Source organism: Oncorhynchus nerka, linkage group LG18 (genome assembly GCF_034236695.1).
Source record: "Oncorhynchus nerka isolate Pitt River linkage group LG18, Oner_Uvic_2.0, whole genome shotgun sequence".
Taxonomy (NCBI): Eukaryota; Metazoa; Chordata; class Actinopteri; order Salmoniformes; family Salmonidae; genus Oncorhynchus; species Oncorhynchus nerka.
The window spans coordinates 31,092,776-31,117,337 of record NC_088413.1 but is presented as its reverse complement, the minus strand read 5'-3'; the positions used below and the strand labels follow the sequence as shown (position 1 = coordinate 31,117,337).

At 41.3% G+C, this 24,562-nt stretch overlaps 1 protein-coding gene across 2 annotated transcripts; it reads left to right on the top strand.

Moving 5' to 3' along the window:
* Nucleotides 1-7,159: 7,159 nt before the first annotated feature.
* LOC115146718 (myoneurin-like) lies at nucleotides 7,160-23,586 on the top strand. 2 transcript variants are annotated; one of them, XM_065003965.1, is made up of 6 exons: nucleotides 7,160-9,018; nucleotides 9,371-9,501; nucleotides 9,681-9,839; nucleotides 11,965-12,105; nucleotides 12,493-12,604; nucleotides 17,412-23,586. In XM_065003965.1, the coding sequence occupies exons 1-6, from the start codon at nucleotides 8,754-8,756 to the stop codon at nucleotides 18,455-18,457; spliced, it is 1,854 nt and encodes a 617-aa protein (XP_064860037.1). In that variant the 5' UTR covers nucleotides 7,160-8,753; the 3' UTR covers nucleotides 18,458-23,586. The 2 variants fall into 2 exon arrangements, with proteins under 2 accessions (XP_064860037.1, XP_029544636.2); XM_029688776.2 differs by having other exon boundaries at nucleotides 11,962-12,105.
* Nucleotides 23,587-24,562: the final 976 nt, after the last annotated feature.

Below are 24,562 nucleotides of genomic sequence, written 5' to 3'. Positions count from 1 at the left end.
AACACTAATATTAGGGATGTCCCGATATGACATTTTGGGCCGATATCCAATATTTTCCGTGCCCAAAAAAACAATACCTATAACCAATATTTTTTAAGCATTCTAGTACAATTAAATAGTTAACACACACATGGACCCAGCGGTCTAAGGCACTGCATCTCAGTGCAAGAGGTGTCTCTACAGTCCCTGGTTCGAATCCAGGCTGTATCACATCCGGCCGTGATTGGGAGTCCCATAGGGCGGCGCATAATTGGCCCAGTGTCTTCCAGGTTTTGTCGGGTTAGGCCGTCATTGTACATAAGAATTTGTTCTTAACTGAATTGCCTAGTTAAGTAAAGGATACACACACACAACACCACTCTGACCAAAAAGTTATTTTGTTGGTATTTACATTAGAGGTCGACCGATTAATCGAAATGGCCGATTAATTGGGGCCGATTTCAAGTTTTCATAACAATCGGAAATCGGTATTTTTGGATGCCGATTTTAGCCAATTATTTTTTAATTTAATTTTTTTAAATAAAAAAATATATATTATTACACCTTTTATTTAACTAGGCAAGTCAGTTAAGAACACATTCTTATTTTCAGTGATGGCCTAGGAACGGTGGGTTAACTGCCTTGTTCAGGGGCAGAACGACAGATTTATACCTTGTCAGCTCGGGGATTCAATCTTGCAACCTTACAGTTAACTAGTCCAACGCTCTAACCACCTGCCTCATGAGGAGCCTGCCTGTTACAGGAATGCAGTAAGAAGCCAAGGTAAGTTGCTAGCTAGCATTAAACTTATCTTATAAAAAAACAATCAATCATTCATAATCACTAGTTATAACTATACATGGTTGATGATATTACTAGTTTATCTAGCGTGTCCTGCGTTGCATATAATCGATGCGGTGCGCATTCGTTAAAAAGGACTGTCGTTGCTCCAACGTGTACCTAACCATAAACATCAATGCCTTTCTTAAAATCAATACACAGAAGTATATATTTTTAAACCTGCATATTTAGCTAAAAGAAATCCAGGTTAGCAGGCAATATTAACCAGGTGAAATTGTGTCACTTCTCTTGCGTTCATTGCACGCAGAGTCAGGGTATATGCAACAGTTTGGGCCGCCTGGCTCTTTGCGAACTAATTTGCCAGAATTTTACGTAATTATGACATAACATTGAAAGTTGTGCAATGTAACAGGAATATTTAGACTTACGGATGCCACCCATTAGATAAATTACGGAACAGTTCTGTATTTCACTGAAAAAAATAAATGTTTTGTTTTCGAGATGATAGTTTCGCGATTCGACCATATTAATGACCTAAGGCTCGTATTTCTGTGTATTATGTTATAATTAAGTCTATGATTCAATAGAGCAGTCTGACTGAGCGATGGTAGGCACCAGCAGGCTTGTAAGCATTCATTCAAACAGCACTTTCGTGCGTTTTGCCAGCAGCTCTTCGTTGTGCGTCAAGCATTGCGCTGTTTATGACTTCAAGCATATCAACTCCCGAGATGAGGCTGGTGTAACCGATGTGAAATGGCTAGCTAGTTAGCGGGGTGCGCGCTAATAGCGTTTCAAACGTCACTCGCTCTGAGACTTGGAGTAGTTGTTCCCCTTGCTCTGCATGGGTAACGCTGCTTCGAGGGTGGCTGTTGTCGATGTGTTCCTGGTCCGAGCCCAGGTAGGAGCGAGGAGAGGGATGGAAGCAATACTGTTACACTGGCAATACTAAAGTGCCTATAAGAACATCCAATAGTCAAAGGTATATGAAATACAAATCGTATAGAGAGAAATAGTCCTATAATAACTACAACCTAAAACTTCTTACCTGGGAATATTGAAGACTCATGTTAAAAGGAACCACCGAGCAAGGAACTTAAATGTTAGCTTTCTTACATGGCACATATTGCACTTTTACTTTCTTCTCCCCAACACTTTGTTTTTGCATTATTTAAACCAAATTGAACATGTTTTATTATTTATTTGAGGCTAAATTGATTTTATTGGTGTATTATATTAATTTAAAATAAGTGTTCATTCAGTATTGTTGTAATTGTCATTATTACAAATAAATAAAAGAAATCTGCCGATTAATCGGTATCGGCTTTTTTTTGGTCCGCCAATAATCTGTATCGGTATCGGCGTTGAAAAATCATAATCGGTCGACCTCTAATTTACGTGTCCCCATTACCAGTAAAACATAATCAAAACCTATTTCTTTCACTTACTTGCTGTGCTGTTTCGTTGTTCATTTGTTCAGTCGTTTCATTCTCAACCAGTATTTCATCATACATGTCAAGCAGTGACGTTTCAGCTTTGTCTGTCCATGGCATCTCTTCTTCGGTGCACACTGTCACTGTGTCCGTTTCCATCTTGGCCAGCTGTGTATGTAACATTTCACGTAAACCCTGTTTCTTGTCTGCATCGAAGTAGCGGCCTTTGTACCTAGCATCGAGCATGGTGGTGACACCGTAAAGAGGCTCAGAGATAATGCCACCGAATCACTTGTTCACAGCCTCGAGTACTTTTGTAAGTTTTAACCCCACGGTCTGTGTCGGCAGTTTTGTTGAGCAGGCGTTTCAGTGCCATGACAGAGGGTGTCACGTCTGCTGCATACGCAGTTGATGAGCTTATTTCTTGAGTCAGTTGTTCGAATGGACCTAGCTAGTGTGTTTCAAACATGTTCTCAAATGCCATTGAAATGGCAGCAGCGGTATGTGAACTGGCACATTCTTGAGCATGCAATACAGCTTTCCTCAGTATGAAATCCTCGTCGACCCACTGTGCTGTCAGACTCCGCATGCCTATGGGGCTGACATTACTGGTCCAAATGTCAGTCGTGAAGCTAATAGCAGTGACGCCCATAGCAAGTAGCTCATAGATGTACGTTTCAACAATACTGTGTAACTCCGATAGGGCAATATCTGAAAAATAGTGTGTACCGGGGCTCGACCAGTCGGCGAAAGCCAACATCATCCACAACAGAGAACAGTTGATTGTCAAGGGCAATGAATTCCATTATCTTGACGTTAATGGATTTCGCCTTTGAGTTGTCTCGCTGAAATGTTCTTACTCTTTCAAATGACTGCTTGACTTGAACTTGTTTAGTTGTTGGAAGTGTGCGCTGAGTATTTATTTATTTTTTGCTTTTGTTCGGTAGCGCGGTATTTTTCGCGGCGTCATTACATCATCTAGGTATGCACGTCAGCTTTGACATCGGTTTTGCACATCGGCTTTAAACTAGATATCGGGCCCGATGCCGATGTTGGCATTTTTAGCTAATATCGGCTGATTCTGATATGCTCACCGATATATTGTGCATCTCTAACTTTATATATATATACACACACACAGACAGTGGGCTCCAAAATTACTGGCAATACACAAACAATACTTAAAAAAAATATAAACAATATAATTATAGAGAAACTCAAAATAACAACATGTGAAAAATACTATACTTTATTAATGTTTCAATGGAAACCAACAAAATCATTTATTGATTTAATTAAAAATCAATGTCCTCCAAATCAAAGTTTCACAATTAATGGCACCCTTAAATGTTATTGTAAATAACATCTACCAACATTAAACCAGGAATTAAATTCCACTTAAGTTTATCTAATTGAATAACTTAATTGTATTACTTCCGGCCACCCCCCCACACCCCTCATAAATCACAAGGTGTGAACCACATTTTGACAGATTGGACCCTATAGGAACTACTGATGCATCATGGGTGAATAAACTTTATTTAAAAACTGATTGGAGATTTTACAGGAACTTGAAACATTTTTACAGTAATGAGAAATGTGTTTTTCCGTGATAAATATAATGGTTTTATGTCAACTTCAAATAATATATCATTTTTATGATTTAGGGTGAATTCATAATAAGTGGGACACTTTTTGCATTTCCATCTTCTGTAACCTCTTTCGACATCTATCCAACATATTAGCCCAACACATGATACATTTCTGAAATCCTCAAGATGTTTTCTAATCACACAAAAATGACGGATGTTGATATCATATTCACAGGAGGCATGACACACCCATTTGTGTACACTGAGCCAAAACCATATTTTCAGTTTGCATTTGGTAAACTAGGACAGCAGGTTAGATAAACTGGGATAGTTGTAATTGTACCCCAATGACAATTAATTTCAATGTTGTGTGAATAGGAAACATCTTGAGGATTTCAGAAATCTATCGAAAGAGGTGACAGAAGCCTGAGCCAAAACCGGGTATGAAAAAAGTGTCCCACTTTTTCCGAATTTACCCAGCGATAGTTCTACTTGGTGCCAAAAATGAACAGTACAACAAGTACTACAAGAACCAGAGCCCTGCCTAACCAAAGTACAGGTTCCTAATGTAAACTGGATGTCTTTCCTCCATTGGAAAAGCCTATAAAGACTGTCCCACTTTAACTACTCCTTGCTGTACTACTTTAGCTAGCTACAGTTGGTAAAGCAGGACAACTAAACACATGACTGAATTACTCAATTGAAATATAATATTGCAACTTTTATTTATTTTGATGTACCAGTACATAGTATGCACTATAATACATGATTTTGCACGGTGCATTATTTATGACAGTTTTATAACCTCAAAGGGATATTTCAGGATTTTGGCACTGAGACCCTTAATCTATTTCCCCAGAGTCAGATGAACTCGTGGATGCCATTTTTATCTCTTTGTGTCCAGTATGAAGGAAGTTGAAAGTAGTTTCACAAGCCAACTAGCATTAGTGCAACGACTGGAAGTCTATGGGTATCTGCTAGCATGCTAGAAGATACCTGACTTGACCAAAGGGATCTGCTCAAACGTGCACATTAGTTTTGATTTTCACTTGTCAGAACAAGAAATATTCTTCAGGATTAACCCTTTAAAGCCCAATGTTATATATCTGTAACATTGTCTTTAAACACCTGGTTACGCGTCTGTACATGATTAATACATAAAAGGAAACCACTATCTTCCAGAAGGCAATGAGCTTGATGCCTTGATAAGCTCCTTGATGCCTTGATAAGCTCCTTTCCTGAGGACGGCTCACCTCTCACAGTTCTGGGCGACTTTAACCTCCCCACGTCTACCTTTGACTCATTCCTCTCTGCCTCCTTTCCAATCCTCTCCTCTTTTGACCTCACCCTCTCACCTTCCCCCTCTACTCACAAGGCAGGCAATACGCTCGACCTCATCTTTACTAGATGCTGTTCTTCCACTAACCTCATTGCAACTCCCCTCCAAGTCTCCGACCACTACCTTGTATCCTTTTCCCTCTCGCTCTCATCCAACACTTCCCACACTGCCCCTACTCGGATGGTATCGCGCCGTCCCAACCTTCGCTCTCTCTCCCCCGCTACTCTCTCCTCTTCCATCCTATCATCTCTTCCCTCTGCTCAAACCTTCTCCAACCTATCTCCTGATTCTGCCTCCTCAACCCTCCTCTCCTCCCTTTCTGCATCCTTTGACTCTCTATGTCCCCTATCCTCCAGGCCGGCTCGGTCCTCCCTCCCGCTCCGTGGCTCGACGACTCATTGCGAGCTCACAGAACAGGGCTCCGGGCAGCCGAGCGGAAATGGAGGAAAACTCGCCTCCCTGCGGACCTGGCATCCTTTCACTCCCTCCTCTCTACATTTTCCTCTTCTGTCTCTGCTGCTAAAGCCACTTTCTACCACTCTAAATTCCAAGCATCTGCCTCTAACCCTAGGAAGCTCTTTGCCACCTTCTCCTCCCTCCTGAATCCTCCTCCCCCTCCCCCTCCTCCCTCTCTGCAGATGACTTCGTCAACCATTTTGAAAAGAAGGTCGACGACATCCGATCCTCGTTTGCTAAGTCAAACGACACCGCTGGTTCTGCTCACACTGCCCTACCCTGTGCTCTGACCTCTTTCTCCCTCTCTCTCCAGATGAAATCTCGCGTCTTGTGACGGCCGGCCGCCCAACAACCTGCCCGCTTGACCCTATTCCCTCCTCTCTTCTCCAGACCATTTCCGGAGACCTTCTCCCTTACCTCACCTCGCTCATCAACTCATCCCTGACCGCTGGCTACGTCCCTTCCGTCTTCAAGAGAGCGAGAGTTGCACCCCTTCTGAAAAACCTGCACTCGATCCCTCCGATGTCAACAACTACAGACCAGTATCCCTTCTTTCTTTTCTCTCCAAAACTCTTGAACGTGCCGTCCTTGGCCAGCTCTCCCGCTATCTCTCTCAGAATGACCTTCTTGATCCAAATCAGTCAGGTTTCAAGACTAGTCATTCAACTGAGACTGCTCTTCTCTGTATCACGGAGGCGCTCCGCACTGCTAAAGCTAACTCTCTCTCCTCTGCTCTCATCCTTCTAGACCTATCGGCTGCCTTCGATACTGTGAACCATCAGATCCTCCTCTCCACCCTCTCCGAGTTGGGCATCTCCGGCGCGGCCCACGCTTGGATTGCGTCCTACCTGACAGGTCGCTCCTACCAGGTGGCGTGGCGAGAATCTGTCTCCTCACCACGCGCTCTCACCACTGGCGTCCCCCAGGGCTCTGTTCTAGGCCCTCTCCTATTCTCGCTATACACCAAGTCACTTGGCTCTGTCATAACCTCACATGGTCTCTCCTATCATTGCTATGCAGACGACACACAATTAATCTTCTCCTTTCCCCCTTCTGATGACCAGGTGGCGAATCGCATCTCTGCATGTCTGGCAGACATATCAGTGTGGATGACGGATCACCACCTCAAGCTGAACCTCGGCAAGACGGAACTGCTCTTCCTCCCGGGAAGGACTGCCCGTTCCATGATCTCACCATCACGGTTGACAACTCCATTGTGTCCTCCTCCCAGAGCGCTAAGAACCTTGGCGTGATCCTGGACAACACCCTGTCGTTCTCAACTAACATCAAGGCGGTGGCCCGTTCCTGTAGGTTCATGCTCTACAACATCCGCAGAGTACGACCCTGCCTCACACAGGAAGCGGCGCAGGTCCTAATCCAGGCACTTGTCATCTCCCGTCTGGATTACTGCAACTCGCTGTTGGCTGGGCTCCCTGCCTGTGCCATTAAACCCCTACAACTCATCCAGAACGCCGCAGCCCGTCTGGTGTTCAACCTTCCCAAGTTCTCTCACGTCACCCCGCTCCTCCGCTCTCTCCACTGGCTTCCAGTTGAAGCTCGCATCCGCTACAAGACCATGGTGCTTGCCTACGGAGCTGTGAGGGGAACGGCACCTCAGTACCTCCAGGCTCTGATCAGGCCCTACACCCAAACAAAGGCACTGCGTTCATCCACCTCTGGCCTGCTCGCCTCCCTACCACTGAGGAAGTACAGTTCCCGCTCAGCCCAGTCAAAACTGTTCGCTGCTCTGGCCCCCAATGGTGGAACAAACTCCCTCACGACGCCAGGACAGCGGAGTCAATCACCACCTTCCGGAGACACCTGAAACCCCACCTCTTTAAGGAATACCTAGGATAAGATAAAGTAATCCTTCTCACCCCCCCCCCTTAAAATATTTAGATGCACTATTGTAAAGTGGCTGTTCCACTGGATGTCATAAGGTGAACGCACCAATTTGTAAGTCGCTCTGGATAAGAGCGTCTGCTAAATGACTTAAATGTAAATGTAATCCCCATAAACAACTTTGGCACCCGCTGGTGGCCAATCGTTGTAATTACACTATCAGAGATGCGCTGAAAATCCCAAATCCTCCTCCGAATGGTCTCGGACATTGTCAAAAAGTTGAGTTTCTGAAATTCAATGCATGCAAAATGCTTATACAATGTCCAGAGACGGCTGAGTACATTTTCTAAGAATAATGTTAATTTTTAGGAAAGTAAAGCCACTTGAAAGTGTGTTACCTATATGTAACATCGGGGTTTAAGTGATGCAAACCAAACCCCACAGAAATATGTTATTTGGGGTCTCCTTGAGCATTCCTATCACTCTTGATTTTTTTTGTTGCAAGGAAACTGGATCTGGGTACTGAAATGTTAAACTGTCGCAGTTTGTATGATGCCCCATGTTTTTTTCAAGTAACATTGTATAAAATGACTTAATTTTAACGCATTTCGGTAAGAATTTTGGGTGAAAATGTACAACATTCTGGTGAAAATGTAGACACAGTGCCATAAACTAGGCATCTTAGACTTCAGAATGACAGATGATTTTTGCAGATGCATCATGGTTTTGTAACTCAATTTGCTACCATGATTAAAACTGGGCTGCGTTCAGTATTTTTGATGGATAATTGCTGTACTGAATGACCAATTGAAAACGTGGAGGGGGTGAGGTTGTGGTTTGGTGAACACTGTCAGCATGGCCACTGCCCTTTAAATACAGTACCTCGCTTATTGCTTTAAGGCACACCTTGTCACTCCCACCAAACCCGAGCAAACGTATCTCAAAGACTGTTCAAGAACGTTTTGGGTAAACGTGTTGTTCAGTACAAACCCTTCTGCAACGTAGCAAACGTGCAGCAAACTGAACGCTCCTCTGGTTTCATGAGCGTCACCAGCGCAACCCCTTTTAATTTAGCCACAACCTTTGAACTATGACGCCAATCATCCATGTAAACGGAAGTAAACGACCAAGAACAATTTTCACGTTAGCGTTTTTATTTAGACGTTTATTAACACCATGGATCTAAGATTATGACTAATTTAACCGCACAGCATCACATATTTACCCCACGTAGTATTTAATTCGCGTTGGATACCAGTCTTGGTTGATATACGTTATTTAGGTAATGCTAGTTAGCTGCTAACGTTAGCTACAATGGCCAACTCTAACTGTATGGTTTTTCACACTCAAATAGCCTCCATCATGGAGGTGCTAGCGAATGCAGCCGTGGCAGAAATCTGTAAACTCGTAGACGACGACTATGCAGTGTTTGGATTGGAAATCACTCAAAGCCAGAAAGAAAACAGGGGATTGCGGAGGAAACTACAACTACTGGAACTGAAGGTGGCACGGGAGCGCGTCGTTGCCAGTCGTCCCAGTAGTGTCAAGATCCTCGACCGATACAGAGGAATGGCAAGAGGTACATTTTGCAGTAGGCCCGAGGTGCGCGGCCTGCCGCGGTTCATAGATGGCTCAGTGCCTCTCGCCCCATTCCCTCTGCACATGTGTGACTGTAGATGTGTATGTATGTATGCAATAATTTCTTGCACAAAGACACAATATCATATTCTAACTAGATGCATGTTTAATGCATTTCCTATGATTTAATAATTTAATACAATGAGGCATGATATATGAAGTTATGCGAAGTGTTACTTTACATCCTTGCCAATTCTAGACGTGTCAATAGTGTACAATATATAGTTGAGCATTGACAGTCCCTAACCTAAACACTCCCCCCCCCCCCCCCCCCTCCCAATTTACTCTCGCAGGTGAAGGACATTTCACTGGAGGCCACAGGAGTTTTGTGAAGCCAGCGGGACACAATACACGGGGAGATGACCAACCAATCACTGTTGATGAGGGGAGTGGAACCACAACCCAACATGTTATCGTGATAGAGGTTAGTATAATAGTATTTAGATCAAATGTACATCCAATGTAGCCTCTTTATTTCACAATGGCTCCCCTATTCATGAACATCTTTATTTATATGCCATGGGAGCTTGTGAGACTTCCTGACAATATTGTTATCCAATTAAACTCCTGTACCAGTAATAACCTCTTCTCTTCTTGTGTCAGTCTACAGATGCAGAGGCTGCAGGTCCTGGGGTTAAGCAGGAGAGGTCTGAAGGAGAGGATGACTTACGGCACAGCAGAGACATCCAGACTGGAGAGGCGGCTGTAGCCATGGAGGACACCGCCCCAGCGCAGCCCAGGACCCGGCGCAGTATCACGGAGGTCAGTGGAACGCTGAATGCCATCCTCAAGTCACAGACAGACACCAAGACATTAACTGTAACACACAGACACAGACTCTTACACACAGGAGGTTATAATGATGAGGTGACTGTGAAAGTGGAGGGTGACGCTCCTCCTGCATGGAATGCAGATAGTCACCTAGGAGACAGTCACAGGGCACAGATTTCTTAGATTACAGGGAAAGCTTAGAGACAAATCCAAATGTCACTACCCTCTTCCCTTTATACACGCTCAGGGATCACGACCCAGTGTCCACGTCGATGGGGACTTCCGATTCACACGGCCGCGTCCTTTTCGATCAGGTATTGAACTCAAACGACATGGCTAGAGCTCAGGCTCAGGGAGGGGGAGCCACATCAGGCAATAGTAAAGAGAAAAGGTTCCTCCGCGTGTTCTGTAACAAAGGCTTCAGCTGACCCAAAAAGGTGGAGATTCACCAGAGGGTTCACACAGGGGTGAAATCCTTTAGCTGTACCCAGTGGCATATGTGCTTTGCCCAGGCTGGCGACATGAAAAAGCACCAGAGGGTCCACACAGGGGAGAAATCCTACAGCTGTACACAGTGTGAGAAGAGGTTCTCCCGCCAGGACCACATGAAGGTCCACACAGGAGAAAGGCCGTTCGCCTGTACGCACTGCGGAAAGAGGTTCTCTGAGAAGAGATATCTCAGGATACACCAGCAGAAAAACCATTCCACTCTATAACATAGAAAGTAACCATTCCACTCGACAGCTTAGATCTAACCCTGAGACAAAGATTCATTTTCATTGTCAGTAGAGAAGATCCACAGATGCATTTGGAATAATGAGAGTAACAAATTTCAGTGTTGAATATTCCGGGGTAGAAATTGCATCCAGACATTGTGTGATTTATAAGGCATATATAAGCCTAAAAAGTCTGTTACATATTGTGTTTGTACTGTGTAGGATATATTATGTTGTCATATGGTTTATTTAACACTTGTTTATGTTTAATAAACATAAAATGGGACTTTTCATTCCAAGACTGTAATTAACAAGGTTTCAATCCAATCTTTTTATGTGAGAAAAGTACATGCCGGATAAAAAATGTAACAACAGGCCTGATGGAAACAGACACATTTTCGGTAAACTTTCCAAATGTCGACAAAACAAAGTACGCTAAACAAGATGGGATCTTTTTGTGACTGATTAAAGTCAATTATGCGAGAAATGTCGGTGGAAACATTTATGTTGTGTGGTCATCCCGCTACAACTTGTCAGAAACAGTTTAGGCAAAATATGAAATAAATAATGATGGATTTCACAGGGTGGTGAAAGTGCATGGTGATGAACTAGATGGTCCTTTCCGATAAATATTGAGGGTCTTATTCTGGTGACATGATGATGGATGCTTGGCTGCCGTTTGACAAATACAAATAATATCGCTCTTTTGTCCATAATAATAATCTCATCATGTAGGCTATATGTGCGATCTAGCCAACAGTGTTGCTCTGCCAATACCAGAGTGGGCATACTGCCTACATTCCTTTTTGAGAAAAACATCAATAGAGTTGAAAATGTGATGGAAACCCATTTAACTTGTATTTTTTATTCAGTACATGGAATTTAACTGTAAAGGGTATTTTTATGTGCGCTACATCATCACACACAGCCTTCATCCGCAACAAGTCAATTTGATGGAAACGCATCTCTGGTGGGAAAATGCGCATTTTGTTTTTCGGATATTCGCATGAAAATGTGTCTTCAGTTGGATGGAAACATGGCTACGGAGACACTCTTTAATATCTGATCTCACCCTTATTCTGCATACACCCGACGAGGCTTTATAACCAATTTACACTTACTAAATATACCTACACACTAACGTATACCTACTGTACACATCAAAATAGTTTAGTCAGGTTTGTCTGACTTTTGACTTGACTTGTTTTTACCCACATCATATCAATGTCCACCATGATGGGTTTAACAACAATGAAGTCATTCTGTAACTACAGTATAGGACTCAAAAATAGTGGGGATGGGTAAACACTCCATGTTGAAAGTGTGTTTATTATCTGTGTGTACGTAATTGAGGGAGTGTATGTCTGTGTAATCTGTATCACCTCTCTCTTCCTGAGGAGGGTCCAGAGGTGCTGCTGGGGAAGGAGGAGTGTCTGGGAAACCCTGAGGAGAACATGGTCATGGAGGACAACCAGACTACACCTCCTGAACCCACAGAGGAACCAGCTGAGCAGCACAGGACCACACACAGTCTCACTGAGGTAAACCCACTGTGAACTGCTGTCTGAATGGTATTAGGTTAGGGCCTGATTCCACAAAGCCTCTCAGAGTAGGAGTGCTGATCTAGGATCAGTTTTGCCTTTTAGATAATAATGAATAAGACTATATAGACAGGTGGGGACCTGATACACGATCAGCAATCTTACTATTTTACGGGCCCAGGTCTTGACCATGCATTTGAATTATAAAACTATTAAAGAGTGTAAGTAATCAAATTAAGTGACATGTTTGCATAGGTATCAAATCAACTAATATGTTTGCATAGTACTCATAGCAATCCCTCATTGCCCAATCAGAAGATGCTCCATAGCAGGGTGTTCATATCAGATTTCTGTATCCAACATCCTCTCACTCTGTATCTCTTACAGTCAGTAGACATGGAGGATGGGAAGCCTGATCTGCTGCTGGTCAAAGAGGAGACAATAGAAGATGAACCAGAGAGCATTGATCTGCTGAGTGGACTAAAGGTGGGGGAACAAGGTAAGGTAATACATGGGTCTTTCTATAAATAATGGGGCCAATGTGTGACATTAGGATCAACATTTCTAAATGGTTTGAAGCAAAATGAAAATGATTTTCATGCAGTTCCACATACCTGTACTTAGAGGAATATATGCAAATTGTCCCTTAACACCACCTATACAACATAGGCCCAATACTATACATCCTTTAAGCAGGGTTCATACAGACATTGGCAAGCCAAATTGAAGGACTTTCAGGGATATTTTCATGCACGTAATTGTAATTTTCAAGGACCCCATTACCACTTTAAGAATAATGGATTTTTAGGCCTTGTCAATGCATTGATATCCAAATTATTATTAACTTCTGACGCAGCCACACATAATACATCAATGAATAGCAGTAGCATTAATCTCACCATTTGTATCTCACCAGCTCTGTTTTTATGAAGAGAAAGCCACCAAAAACCAGGTTCCTTTTGTACGGGAAGGATTTGTATGGAAAGACAGGTTGAAGCCAACATTAGATGTTGTCGTCCTCATAATAACCACACGTGGTTTTACAGAAACAGAGTAGCACAACACCCTTCAATTGAAGCAGTGGGAAACAAACGAAAGTGGCCACATTTCTCACAGAAACGGGTCAAAAAAGAAATCAGGGATAAATATATGGGAGCAGGTGAACTTATAGATTGGTTACAATAATTACAAGGACATTAGTGCCAAGATGTAGCACCAAATTCAGGTAATGTCTGATTTTCAAGGTAGGCCAATTCCAAGTAGGCTAAACTTCCAGAATAATTCATAGGAATAGCATTGGGTGTTGCGCAATAGTCTATCCTTCACAGTAGACTCGGTGTCGATTCCGAGGCATGAAAACATGAACTCATTACCTAGATGGGTTCTCTGTTAAATCTAACTTGACCTTGCTGAAAATAAAGCAGAAAACAACTTATGATCAACATCAATTTGCCAAGGATATTGGATCCAACTTGGATCCAGGCACAACTGTATTCACCGGTGTATTGAATGAGACATTCTTCGCAAACACCTTTTTTCCAGCACTTGTTTTGTTGTTGCATCGCATATGCTATTACAACAGCTGTTTCTCACTCGACTGTCATTCAGAAAATTTCTCCCTGGATCAGATGATGATGTGTGAAAATATCACAGTGTAATTAAACAACTCGACACCAAAGGCACATCCAACAAGTATTATGTAATTATTGAAGAACCACGTTAATGACAGTATCGACTTAGGTTTTAAGTATCAAGGTGACTCATTCGGTTGGAAGCATTCGATTTTGCAATAGCATCCATTTTTGGGGATTTATGTGTCCATTAAAACGGGTTTCACCCCGTAACATACACTGTGTACAAAACATTAGGAACACCATCCTAATATTGAGTTGCACCCCCTTTTGCCTCAATTCGGGAGGGCATGGACTCTACAAGGTGTTGAAAGCGTTCCACAGGGATGCTGGCCCATGTTGACTCCAATGCTTCCCACAGTTGTTTCAAGTTAGCTGGATGTCCTTTGGGTCGTGGGATCATTGTTGATACACACGGGAAACTTGCAGTTCTTGACACACTCAAACCAGTGTGCCTGGCTAGGGCTGTTACGGTGACCGTATTACCGAGTCATGACCACAGTCAAATTCCATGTGACGGTAACTAGGCTTCTCCAAAACTGCGCTTTGTCGCTGATGGTCATTAGTAGCATACCAAACTTGCTAACTGCCAGTCGCCTATGGCCTGGTACTTAGCGCTCTATTGTCACTCTATTGCAAGGGGTCTCCAACCCTGTTCCTGGAGAGCTACCGTCCTGTAGGTTTTTGCGCCAACCCCAGTTAACTAAACTGGTTCAGTTTATCAACCAGCTAATTATTAGAATCAGTTGTGGTAGATTAGGGTTGGAGTGAAAATCTACAGGACAGTAGCTCTCCAGGAACGGGGTTGAAGTGAAAACCTACAGGACAGTAGCTCTCCAGGAACAGGGTTGGAGTGCCCTGCTCTAATCATTCTGACATCAATGCAATCAAAAATCAAGAGTTTTGATGGCCTCTATTAAAAAGAGGATCCCATCAGCTTTTCTAAAGGCTAGACCTACCATATTTATTTGTCAACTTTCATAATATTAAGCACATTACTTTGCTTTACAACAGGAGTAGCCTACCTGGCTGGCATGAAAATGAACCACAGGAAAAGCGTCTTCCATTTTCTATTTAAGTGAATACGATGACATGTATTTCTTTCTCCCCTTGTTCCAACAGGTGCATGATAGTGGTCCATTCTAAATAAAAACTAATTTCACACATATATATTATTTAGTATATGTAAAGACAAGGTTAAATTGAGAATAGTCCAATGGGTTACAATATTATAACTTGTGAATTATATATTATCACTTGTGAATGAGGCTCAATGTGTGCAGTCTCAAAGTCGTACACATCATGTTAAGTAACAAACACCTTTAGCATCTCCTGGCTTCCACTGATCCATTTAATATAGCCTACACCACAATACATCCATTATTTATTTTAGTCGGGTCTAAATAAACATGATGTGAAGAAAATGTAGCCTATTTCAGAAGAACATATTCTGAGTTGTCTTTGTTAGGTCTATGCCATATGGCTGTGGGCTACACTAGTTAATTTAGCAGACAAGATTTGCTTAGAATTCCATGGCATTATTTCACATCATTTAATAGTATGAAGAATACAATTGAACATAGCTGAATAAAATAGAAAGGATATTTTCCCCAAACGATTTCAGAGGGAGTGCGCACATGCGGCATCTGTGTTGAGTGGTTAATAAAGAAATAGGTCCTCCCATCTGCTTAATTTAGAGACATTTATGCAACTTTAGTGGTGATACAAAAATTAGGCTATACGTTAACATATTTTACACATTTCTAACCGCATGATGTGACTAATGAAGATTTTTAAAAAGTTGCATGAAAAGGCATGAGCTCTGCTCCGTTTCTTGCGCAGGCTGTACACTTCATCATCTCTCATTCACTATTTGACAAGCACTTGATCATATTCTCACCCATCAGACTATTCTTAATTTAATCTGGTCTTTACATATATTGTCGAGTCTGTGAAGAGTAGAGGCCACGCCAGGCATATCTCAATATTTCAAAATACAATCGCGGGAAAACATCGTTTGGAAAGCAAATGGTTATTGCTGTAAAGAGAAGACAATGAAAAGACTAATCTGTCTTTCAGTTATCAAAATTCTCAATTTCATTGAACGAACAACAGTATATCTTATTGGCACCAACCGATAGAATCGGCAATATCCCTGGTGAGTCCTCACTGCGCATATTCACTATTTATCATTGTTGGGTCAGTGCTACTTAAGTTTGTTTTTGGACAATAATTTCCTCTTTTGAGTCTCCCCTTCTCGTATGCCTATTATATGGACAATTCTTTGTTTTTTGATCTGTTTGTCAGTATCAAGCTTTATGTTTCCCGTGCAAAGAAAGAAACGTATCTGATATATCGTATAGTCTAGTCCTACTCTACGCGCTCAGCCATGCATTGAGCGGTCTTTTTTTGAGAACAGTGGTTGAGTTATATTGTTAACCTAAATTATGACTATCCAATCTACTCATCACATAACGAATAGTAGGCTCTCTCACATAAGTCTGCAAATGCGATGATGCATGGATTGCATTTTTATGGTGAAAATTAGCTTCCCCAAACTTGACACTCACGCACCGCCTTTGTGTGCTAGGTAGGCTACACCAGTTGTAAAGAGGATTAATGTGCTTAACTTTAAGAATTTAGCAATAAATCTAGCAGCACAAGAAAGCTGGGATCCTCTTTTGAATAGTTTTCTTCACATCATGTTTATTTAGACCTGACTAAAATAAATAATGGATGTATTGTGGTGTAGGCTATATTAAATGGATCAGTGGAAGCCAGGAGATGCTAAAGGTGTTTGTTACTTAACGGTCAATTGCCGTGAGACCGGCAGGTATTTGCATGACAATCGCAGGCTGACAAATTTTCATGACCGACACAGCCCTAGGCCTGGCACCTGCTACTATACCCTGTTCAAAGGCACTTCAATCTTTTGACTTGCCCATTCACCATCTCAATTGCACACATACACAATCCATGTCCCAATTGTCTCGAGGTTTAAAAATCCTCTCCTCTTTTTCATCTACACTGATTGAAGTGGATTTAGCAAGTGACATCAACAAGGGATCATAGGTCTTTCACCTGGTCAGTCTGTCATGGAAAGAGCAATGTTCCTAACACTATACTCAGTGTAAGGAGGCACAAAATGTTACGTAGTTACACTGAATTTCTAATATCTCTGTACAAAAAAACTGTCCGACAGCTAGATCAAGGTAGATCTTACAGGGTTCAAGTTTAAAGTATAATTGAACTGATTAATGCTTATTATATGATACAACAACTGACACAGCCATAAATGCAAGGACAGAAAAGTAATGTCACCCGATTTTGGACAAATCCATTAAGACACCCACCATGAGAATGGTTAAACAGGTTTTAAATTAACTTGTGAATTGTATTGAATATAGAGCTATGTTCCCCCCTTATCTTAATGTAATGACATGGTCTGATTATTAGCAGGGACTTATCAACAGCTGTAACTTAATAGAAAGACCCACATATAGCCTACATACAGTATTATATATTCAATGGGAATAGTGGCTATTGGTTTTTCTTTAATGAAATCAATATAACTTATGTTTACATACAAAAACACATTGTAATTGACAACAACAACTCCATATGTAGAGTTCTCTGCCGTGTTTGTAAAGTCTATTTTCTAAACTCTTCCTGTAGGTGGTTGGCTGGAGGCTAACAGAGAAGAATGGGTGGCCATTTTGGATTCCCAGACCCAGGCGGGTGCTGCCAAGGGCCCAGTGAACAACATCACCGAGCAGACCTGGCCCAGAGGTGACATAGTGGAGGTCAGGGGATGGGACAGCGTCCTCAACTCTGGGCTGGGGAACAACACTGTTAACCACAACCAGAAACAGACGGTCGAACCCAAAACAACATCTGAACATAGTCTCCATGACAACAGACTGGCTGAGACCAGGGCGAGGCGTAGATTTGGTCTGCGGGGACAGGAAAGGGAACGTATGCGGCGGGAGAGTACAGACTTGGCTTACGATGCTCCGTCCTGCTCCTATAATTGTGATTCGGAGAGACTGATCGCGCCTCATGTTGACCCCCTAACAGGTGCTTCCTTCAGTCTGCCTTTTATAGGATCTATTAACTGTAATATGGATCCTGCGATAACACAGACACTCCCTGGCCTTAATCCTCCTCACACTCTCCTTATGTTAAACCAGACCTCAGACAATGCCAATGCCTCAACACTAAATAGCTACACAAGCCCATTGACAAATGACAGTAGTGGAGATAGAATCAGTAAAGGTGGTGGCGCCAAAGAGAAGCGCTTCCCGTGTTCTTTCTGTGGGAAAGCCTTCAGTTTCCCCCAACAGGTGGAGATACACCAGAGGATGCACACGGGGGAGAAACAATTCAGCTGCCACCTGTGCCAGGCCAGTTTCTCTCACTCCTTCAGCCTGAAGAGGCACCTGAGAGTCCACACAGGGGTGAAACCCTTCAGCTGTACCCAGTGTCACATGCGCTTCGCCCAGGCTGGTCACCTGAAGAGGCACCAGAGGGTCCACACAGGGGAGAAACCCTACAGCTGTACGCAGTGTGAGAAGAGGTTCTCCCGCCAGGACCAGCTGAAGATGCACCTGAAAATCCACACAGGAGAACGGCCCTTCGCCAGTACTCACTGCGGGAAGAGGTTATCAGAGAGGAGCTACCTCAGGATGCACCAGCAGAAAAAACATTCTACTCTAACATAATAGTAACCATTCCCCTGGATAGCTTCTGACATTTAGATCAAACCCAGCATTAAAGACAAATATACATTTTCATTGTTGTCAGCAGAAAAGACCCACAGATGACCCACAGATTTCAGTGTTTAATATTCCTGGGTAGAATATTTCATCCAGACATTGTGTGACATATATGCCTTAAGTCTAAAAAGTATGTTACATATTGAGAGTTTAGGACTATAAGGTTCTATCTGCAAAAAGATGATTCTGAGATAATTGGCTTTATATTTCTGAACCCTCATTGGTTTGAATGGTGTCATCTATTTTTATCTTGTATTCTTTTTAACTAAACATGAATTGGGTTATTAAGAGTACTAAATAGGTAGAGAACAGAACAAGGCTATATCAATAACACAATTTTGAAAAAACATTCAGATAGAACCAAAGTTCGTGATTTTGTTTGTATCCGGGACAAGTCTGGTGCTTTTAGATAGAATGCAAGCTATATTAGATCAAATCCAGCCAGGAACTTTTTTTAGGGCAGGTGACCCACATTACAAGTTCGATAAGATTGACAGACATAGTAATAAAGAGGCTGGAATGAGTCATCGCTACAAATAATTTACAGTACACCTAGAGATTACTATTCCCAACTAAGATTTACTTTTTTTTCTCAAAGTAAGAAAAGCTATTCAAGAATTGACCATTTTTATTCCCATAAATGCACGATATAGTGATATCGGATCGTTGTCCGGTATCATGCCTAATTACATCAACAGAAAATACACTTAGCGACAGAATCTGTAGAATGAACAGAGTGCATCTTCTGGACCCGGAATGTATTAAATACCTAAATGAAACCATTAAAAAAACATTACCAATTTAGAAATAGCAGACAAAGAAAAGCCAACCCCCAATATAATTTGGGATGCCTTTAAGGCGTACATTAGGGGAATGATAATCTCATACTCGGCAAAAGTTAAATCTTATTTAGTGACTTATTTTTCTTTCATTTTAATTTCTATCCTAGAAAAAGCCAATGTAAAGACTCCTAAGTTAAACAAGAAAGACATTTCTGAACTTAATTAGGAATACGATATTTTACTTTTGAAGAGAGCCAACAACTACAGGTTAAACTCAAATAAAGCATACTACTTAATGGCAAATAAATATGGTAACTATCTGGCAGCTCTCACAAAATACTACATTTATGTTTTAAAAGATACAAATGCGGTAATTAGAAACAGTGCGATTAATGACAATTTTAAAAGCTTCCATGAAAATGTATATAAATCCGAATTAAAAAATAGTTGGACGGATCCTCTAGCCTTAGACTCAAGAACCCTGAAGCAATTATCAGCAGTCAAAACAATCACTAAAAACAGATCACCCAAAAATAAATATTGGATACTATTAAAACATTAGCATGGAGAAAAGCACAATTTTAGGGCAAAGTACACCTATTTACACAAATGACAACACTCGTCGCTCAGTACGTCCTAGTTCCATGTACCAAACTGTTATTTCAGATATAATAAAACCAGGAAAATCTGGAGAGTCCCCTGCTGATTATAGACCCAAAAGCTTGATAAATTGTGACAATACAATAAGTGCAAATGCTTATAAGCATTAGCATGGCAAAAGTCTTACCAGACTTGATACATAGCAAACAGGGTTTATTAAAAATAGACAAACAAATACAAGGACATGTTTAATGCAATACGCAAAAAAACTAGATAAATATTTATCAATAATGGCTGTTGAAGCAGAAAAGGCTTTCGACCGTCTTAAATTGCATATTCTATTCAAAACTTTGGAAGCTTTCAATTTTCCAGCTGAGATAATACATTTAAATGAATTATATCAATGTCATGAATCAAAAATACATTACCTGATGAAATTGCTTTAGAAAGGGGCACAATACCCAGATCAGACTGGCTTCATAATTAATAGATTGTCCTCCAATAATCTCAGAAGGTTCTTCGATATAATTCACCTTGCTAACAAAAACAAAATACCTAGTGTCACAGTCTCCTTCGACGCTGAAAAGGCCTTTGATAGGGTTGAATGGCCATACCTCTTTCGCGTCTTGGAAAAGTTTGGTTTAGGTACCGTGTTTGTAAATTTGATAAAATCACTCTACAAATCTCCTAAAGCTAGGATTGCTACCAATGGGATTACTTCCTCCTCTTTCCCTCTTTATAGTGGGAACAGACAAGGTTGCCCAATTAGCCCCCACCTCTTTGCCCTCGTCATCGAACCGTTGGCTGAGGCTATTAGAACGTGCCCTGATATACATGGCTTTGAGGTGGGCCCCCATACCCATAAATTATCACTCTTTGCGGACAAGCTTATCTTATTTCTAACAAACCCAGAACACTCCCTCTCTCACTTGCAGATCCTACTACAGTGTTATAGTTATTTCTCTGGATATAAGGTCAATTTTGATAAAAGCGAAATCTTACCATTGTCTGTCTTTGACCATCATACCATCAAGCACAAGTTTCCTTTTAGATGGTCGCCTATGGGCTTCACATATTTGGGCATAATGGTGGATGGTAATCTAAACAACCTCTATAAACTAAATCTGGCCAGTTTGTTGCAAAAGGTGGAGGGTGACCTTTGTAAATGGATGGACTTACCTCTCACTCTACTGGGTAGAATCAATGTAATTAAAATGAATGTCCTGCCCAGATTTCTATATCTGTTTCAATCTCTCCCTATCCCTGTTCCCGCAGCATTTTTTTCCTCTCTCGACAAGCTGACCAGACGTTTTTTCTGGCACGGCAAAACCCCTAGGGTTGGCCTGGATAAACTGACCCTTAATTACAGTCAAGGGGGCTTAAACCTCCCCAATTTTAGAATGTACTACTGGGCTGCACAGTCTAGGTTTCTGGCTCAGAGGTTTGACAATGGTCCCTCTCCCTCATGGGTGAACATTGAAAAGATTGAGGTAAATGATGACACTGGGGCAGAATTGTTTTACTAATGGGACAGAAAATCTATAAAAAAACATCACAGACAACCCTTTAATCATACATTCTGTCCTGGCATGGTGCAAACTGCATGAGCTGTTTGGACGAGGGGGATTCCTTTCCCCTAAAAACCCCTTTATGGAACAATAGATTGATTCATATGTTTTTCCAGAATAGTAACTTTAGACCATGGTCTGATAAGGGGATCACTCTTTCTGGAACATTGTTACGAGGAGGAAGTTCTTATGTCTTTTGATCAGCTGAAACAGAAATACCACTTGCCTAACAGGGACTTCTTTAGCTACCTACAACTACGAAACTTTATTAGGGTGACTCTCAAGGGACAATGGAACCTACCTAAGATGTCACCTATTGAACAACTCTGCCACGCAGACCAACCACTGTTCAAGACCATTTCCCGTGTATACGATGCTCTTATGTCAGGACTAACATTGCCTGGGCTAGATAAACCCCGACTTAGATGGGGAAAAAGATCTGGGTATTGATCTTGATGAGGGTCTATGGAGTGACCTATGCAGGGATGGTGTTACATCCACATTGAACTCCAGATACAGACTGATCCAGTTTAATTTCCTCCATCAGCTCTATATCACCCCATCTAGACTGCACAAGTTCAACACAGATATCTCCTCCCTATGTTTTAGATGTGGCTCAGATGAAGGAACATTCCTCCATTCCACTTGGCAGTGTTCAAAACTACACGGTTTCTGGCAGGGGGTATGCGATACCATATCCTCAATTCACGGGGTTGTAACTCCCTTTAGACCCGGAGGTCTGTCTACTGGGTAACTTTACTAACACCAATCTTAGGCAAAGCCATACTATAAAGCTAACAGAGATATTGCTAGCGATTGCCAAGAAATGGAAATTGGATTCCTCCCTGGCAGTTGCAATGTGGCTATCGGAAGTTAATAGTTGTATCCCCTTGGAGAAAATCACTTACTGCTTGAGGAATAAGTTGAAGACATTTTACAGAATTTGGCAACCTTTTATTGACTATATGGAGAATCTCCCCCCACATCTCATTGATTGAATCTCTATATAATCCTCACATAATGTTTCACACATAATGTATAATATGTAGCCTACGGCAGGTGATACAATGTCTCATTATTTTTTTTTTCTTATTGTATGTTTGTATATATACTTTTTTTAATCTTTTTGTTACGCTCGTCTGTTACTGTCACTTTGTGCTATCGTTGTCTAATATCTTTTCACTTTTGTTTTGAATGTTCTTAATTGGAAAATGCAAAAAGAAAATATATAAAAAAGAAGAAAAAAAGAAAGGGGCACAATATCTCCCCCATCCTGTTGACGGAATTAAAAAGAAACTTAAGTTACATATCACAATAATGTTTGGGACATCAGAGAAACCTTGGGGGAATCTTATTTGAGTCAGAAAAGCGTGTTCATATGATAAGATACACAAAACCTTGCAGAGAGCATATCCAGCTGACAATCTCTTAGAAACAAATATAAACTATGGGAACCAAGACTTAAAAATAACTGATGTTGGCACAAGATGGAGGGAATGTTGGTGCATAACTAATTAAATTACAGTTAACAAATGTACACTTAATCCAGTATAAACTAATGGATAAAATGTACTATGCAAGAGACAAAATTCACAAATGACTCAATAATCCATGCTTTCTGGGAATACTATGACGTCCAAAAGTTATGGGCTGAGTTAGAAAGTTGGCCGTCAGAAGTATTACAATGGTAATTACATTTTTATCTGTCAAATTTTAAGACATGGGATATGGGGGTGTAGTGAGATACCCAATGGGCTGGACGATTCTCCTCTCATCACTCATCTTGAAAAAATATATACGAAAAAAAACCTGGAAATCAATCAATCCGCCATCATTACACATTGAAATAGCATGGTTGACCTAGAAAAACAAATTGGTACAATTTAAGGCCAATGTAGCAAACAACAATGCCGGCACTAGGGATGGGGGTGTGAGCATGTGCGTCTCGGCAGATGAGCTGTAGTCATTTTTGGGTGCGTCTGTAAGTTGTTGTTAATATGTGTATGTTTGTATTTGGTGTTGGGGAAAATACACAAATATACAGTACCCTCAAAGTATTCACACCCCTTGACTTTTTCCACATTTTTATTGTGTTAAAGCATGAATTAAAAATGGATTACATTGAGATGTTTTTGTCACTGGCCTACACACACAATATGCCATAATGTTATGTTTTTTTAAATGTTACAAATTAATAAAAAATGAAAAGCTAAAATGTTGAGTCAATACGTATTCAAACCCTTTATGGCAAGCCTAAATAAGTTCAGGAGTAAAAATGTGCTTGAGTAACAATACATCGCATGGACTCTGTGTGCAATAATACGATTTAACGTGTTTTTTATGACTGCCTCATCTCTGTATCCCACACATACAATTATCTGTAAGTTCCCTCAATTTTCAAACACAGATTCAACCATAAAAACCAGGGAGGTTTTCCAATGCCTCGTAAAGAAGGGCACCTATTTTACCCATCTATTGGTAGATATATCATATAAATTAAAGCTGACATTAAATATCCCTTTTAGCATGGTAAAGTTATTAATTATACTTTTGATGGTGTATCAATACACCCAGTCAACCTTAATAACTCAGTTGCCAGAGAGGAAGGAACCGCTCAGGGATTTCACCATGAGGCCAATGATGACTTTGAAAGAGTTTAATGGCTTTGATAGAAGAAAACTGAGGATGGATCAACACCATTGTAGTTATTCCACAATACAAACCTAATTGACAGAGCGAAAAGACAGAATTTAACACTGGAATACAAATATCCTAAAACATTCATCCTGTTTGCAACAAGGCACTAAAGTAATTCTACAAAAATGTTGCAAAAACACTTTTTGTCCTAAATACAAAGTGTCATGTTTGGGGCAAATACAACACATTACTGAGTACCACTTTCCATATTTTTAGTCATCGTGGTAACTTCATCATGTTATGGGTATGCTTGTAATCGTTAAGGACTGGGGAGTGGAATGGAGCTAAGTACAGGCAAAATCCTAGAGGGAAAAACCTGGTTCAGTCTGCTTTCCACCAGACACTGGGAGACTGGGAGACCCCCATCCCACCTTCAGCAGGACAATAACCTGAAACACAAGGCC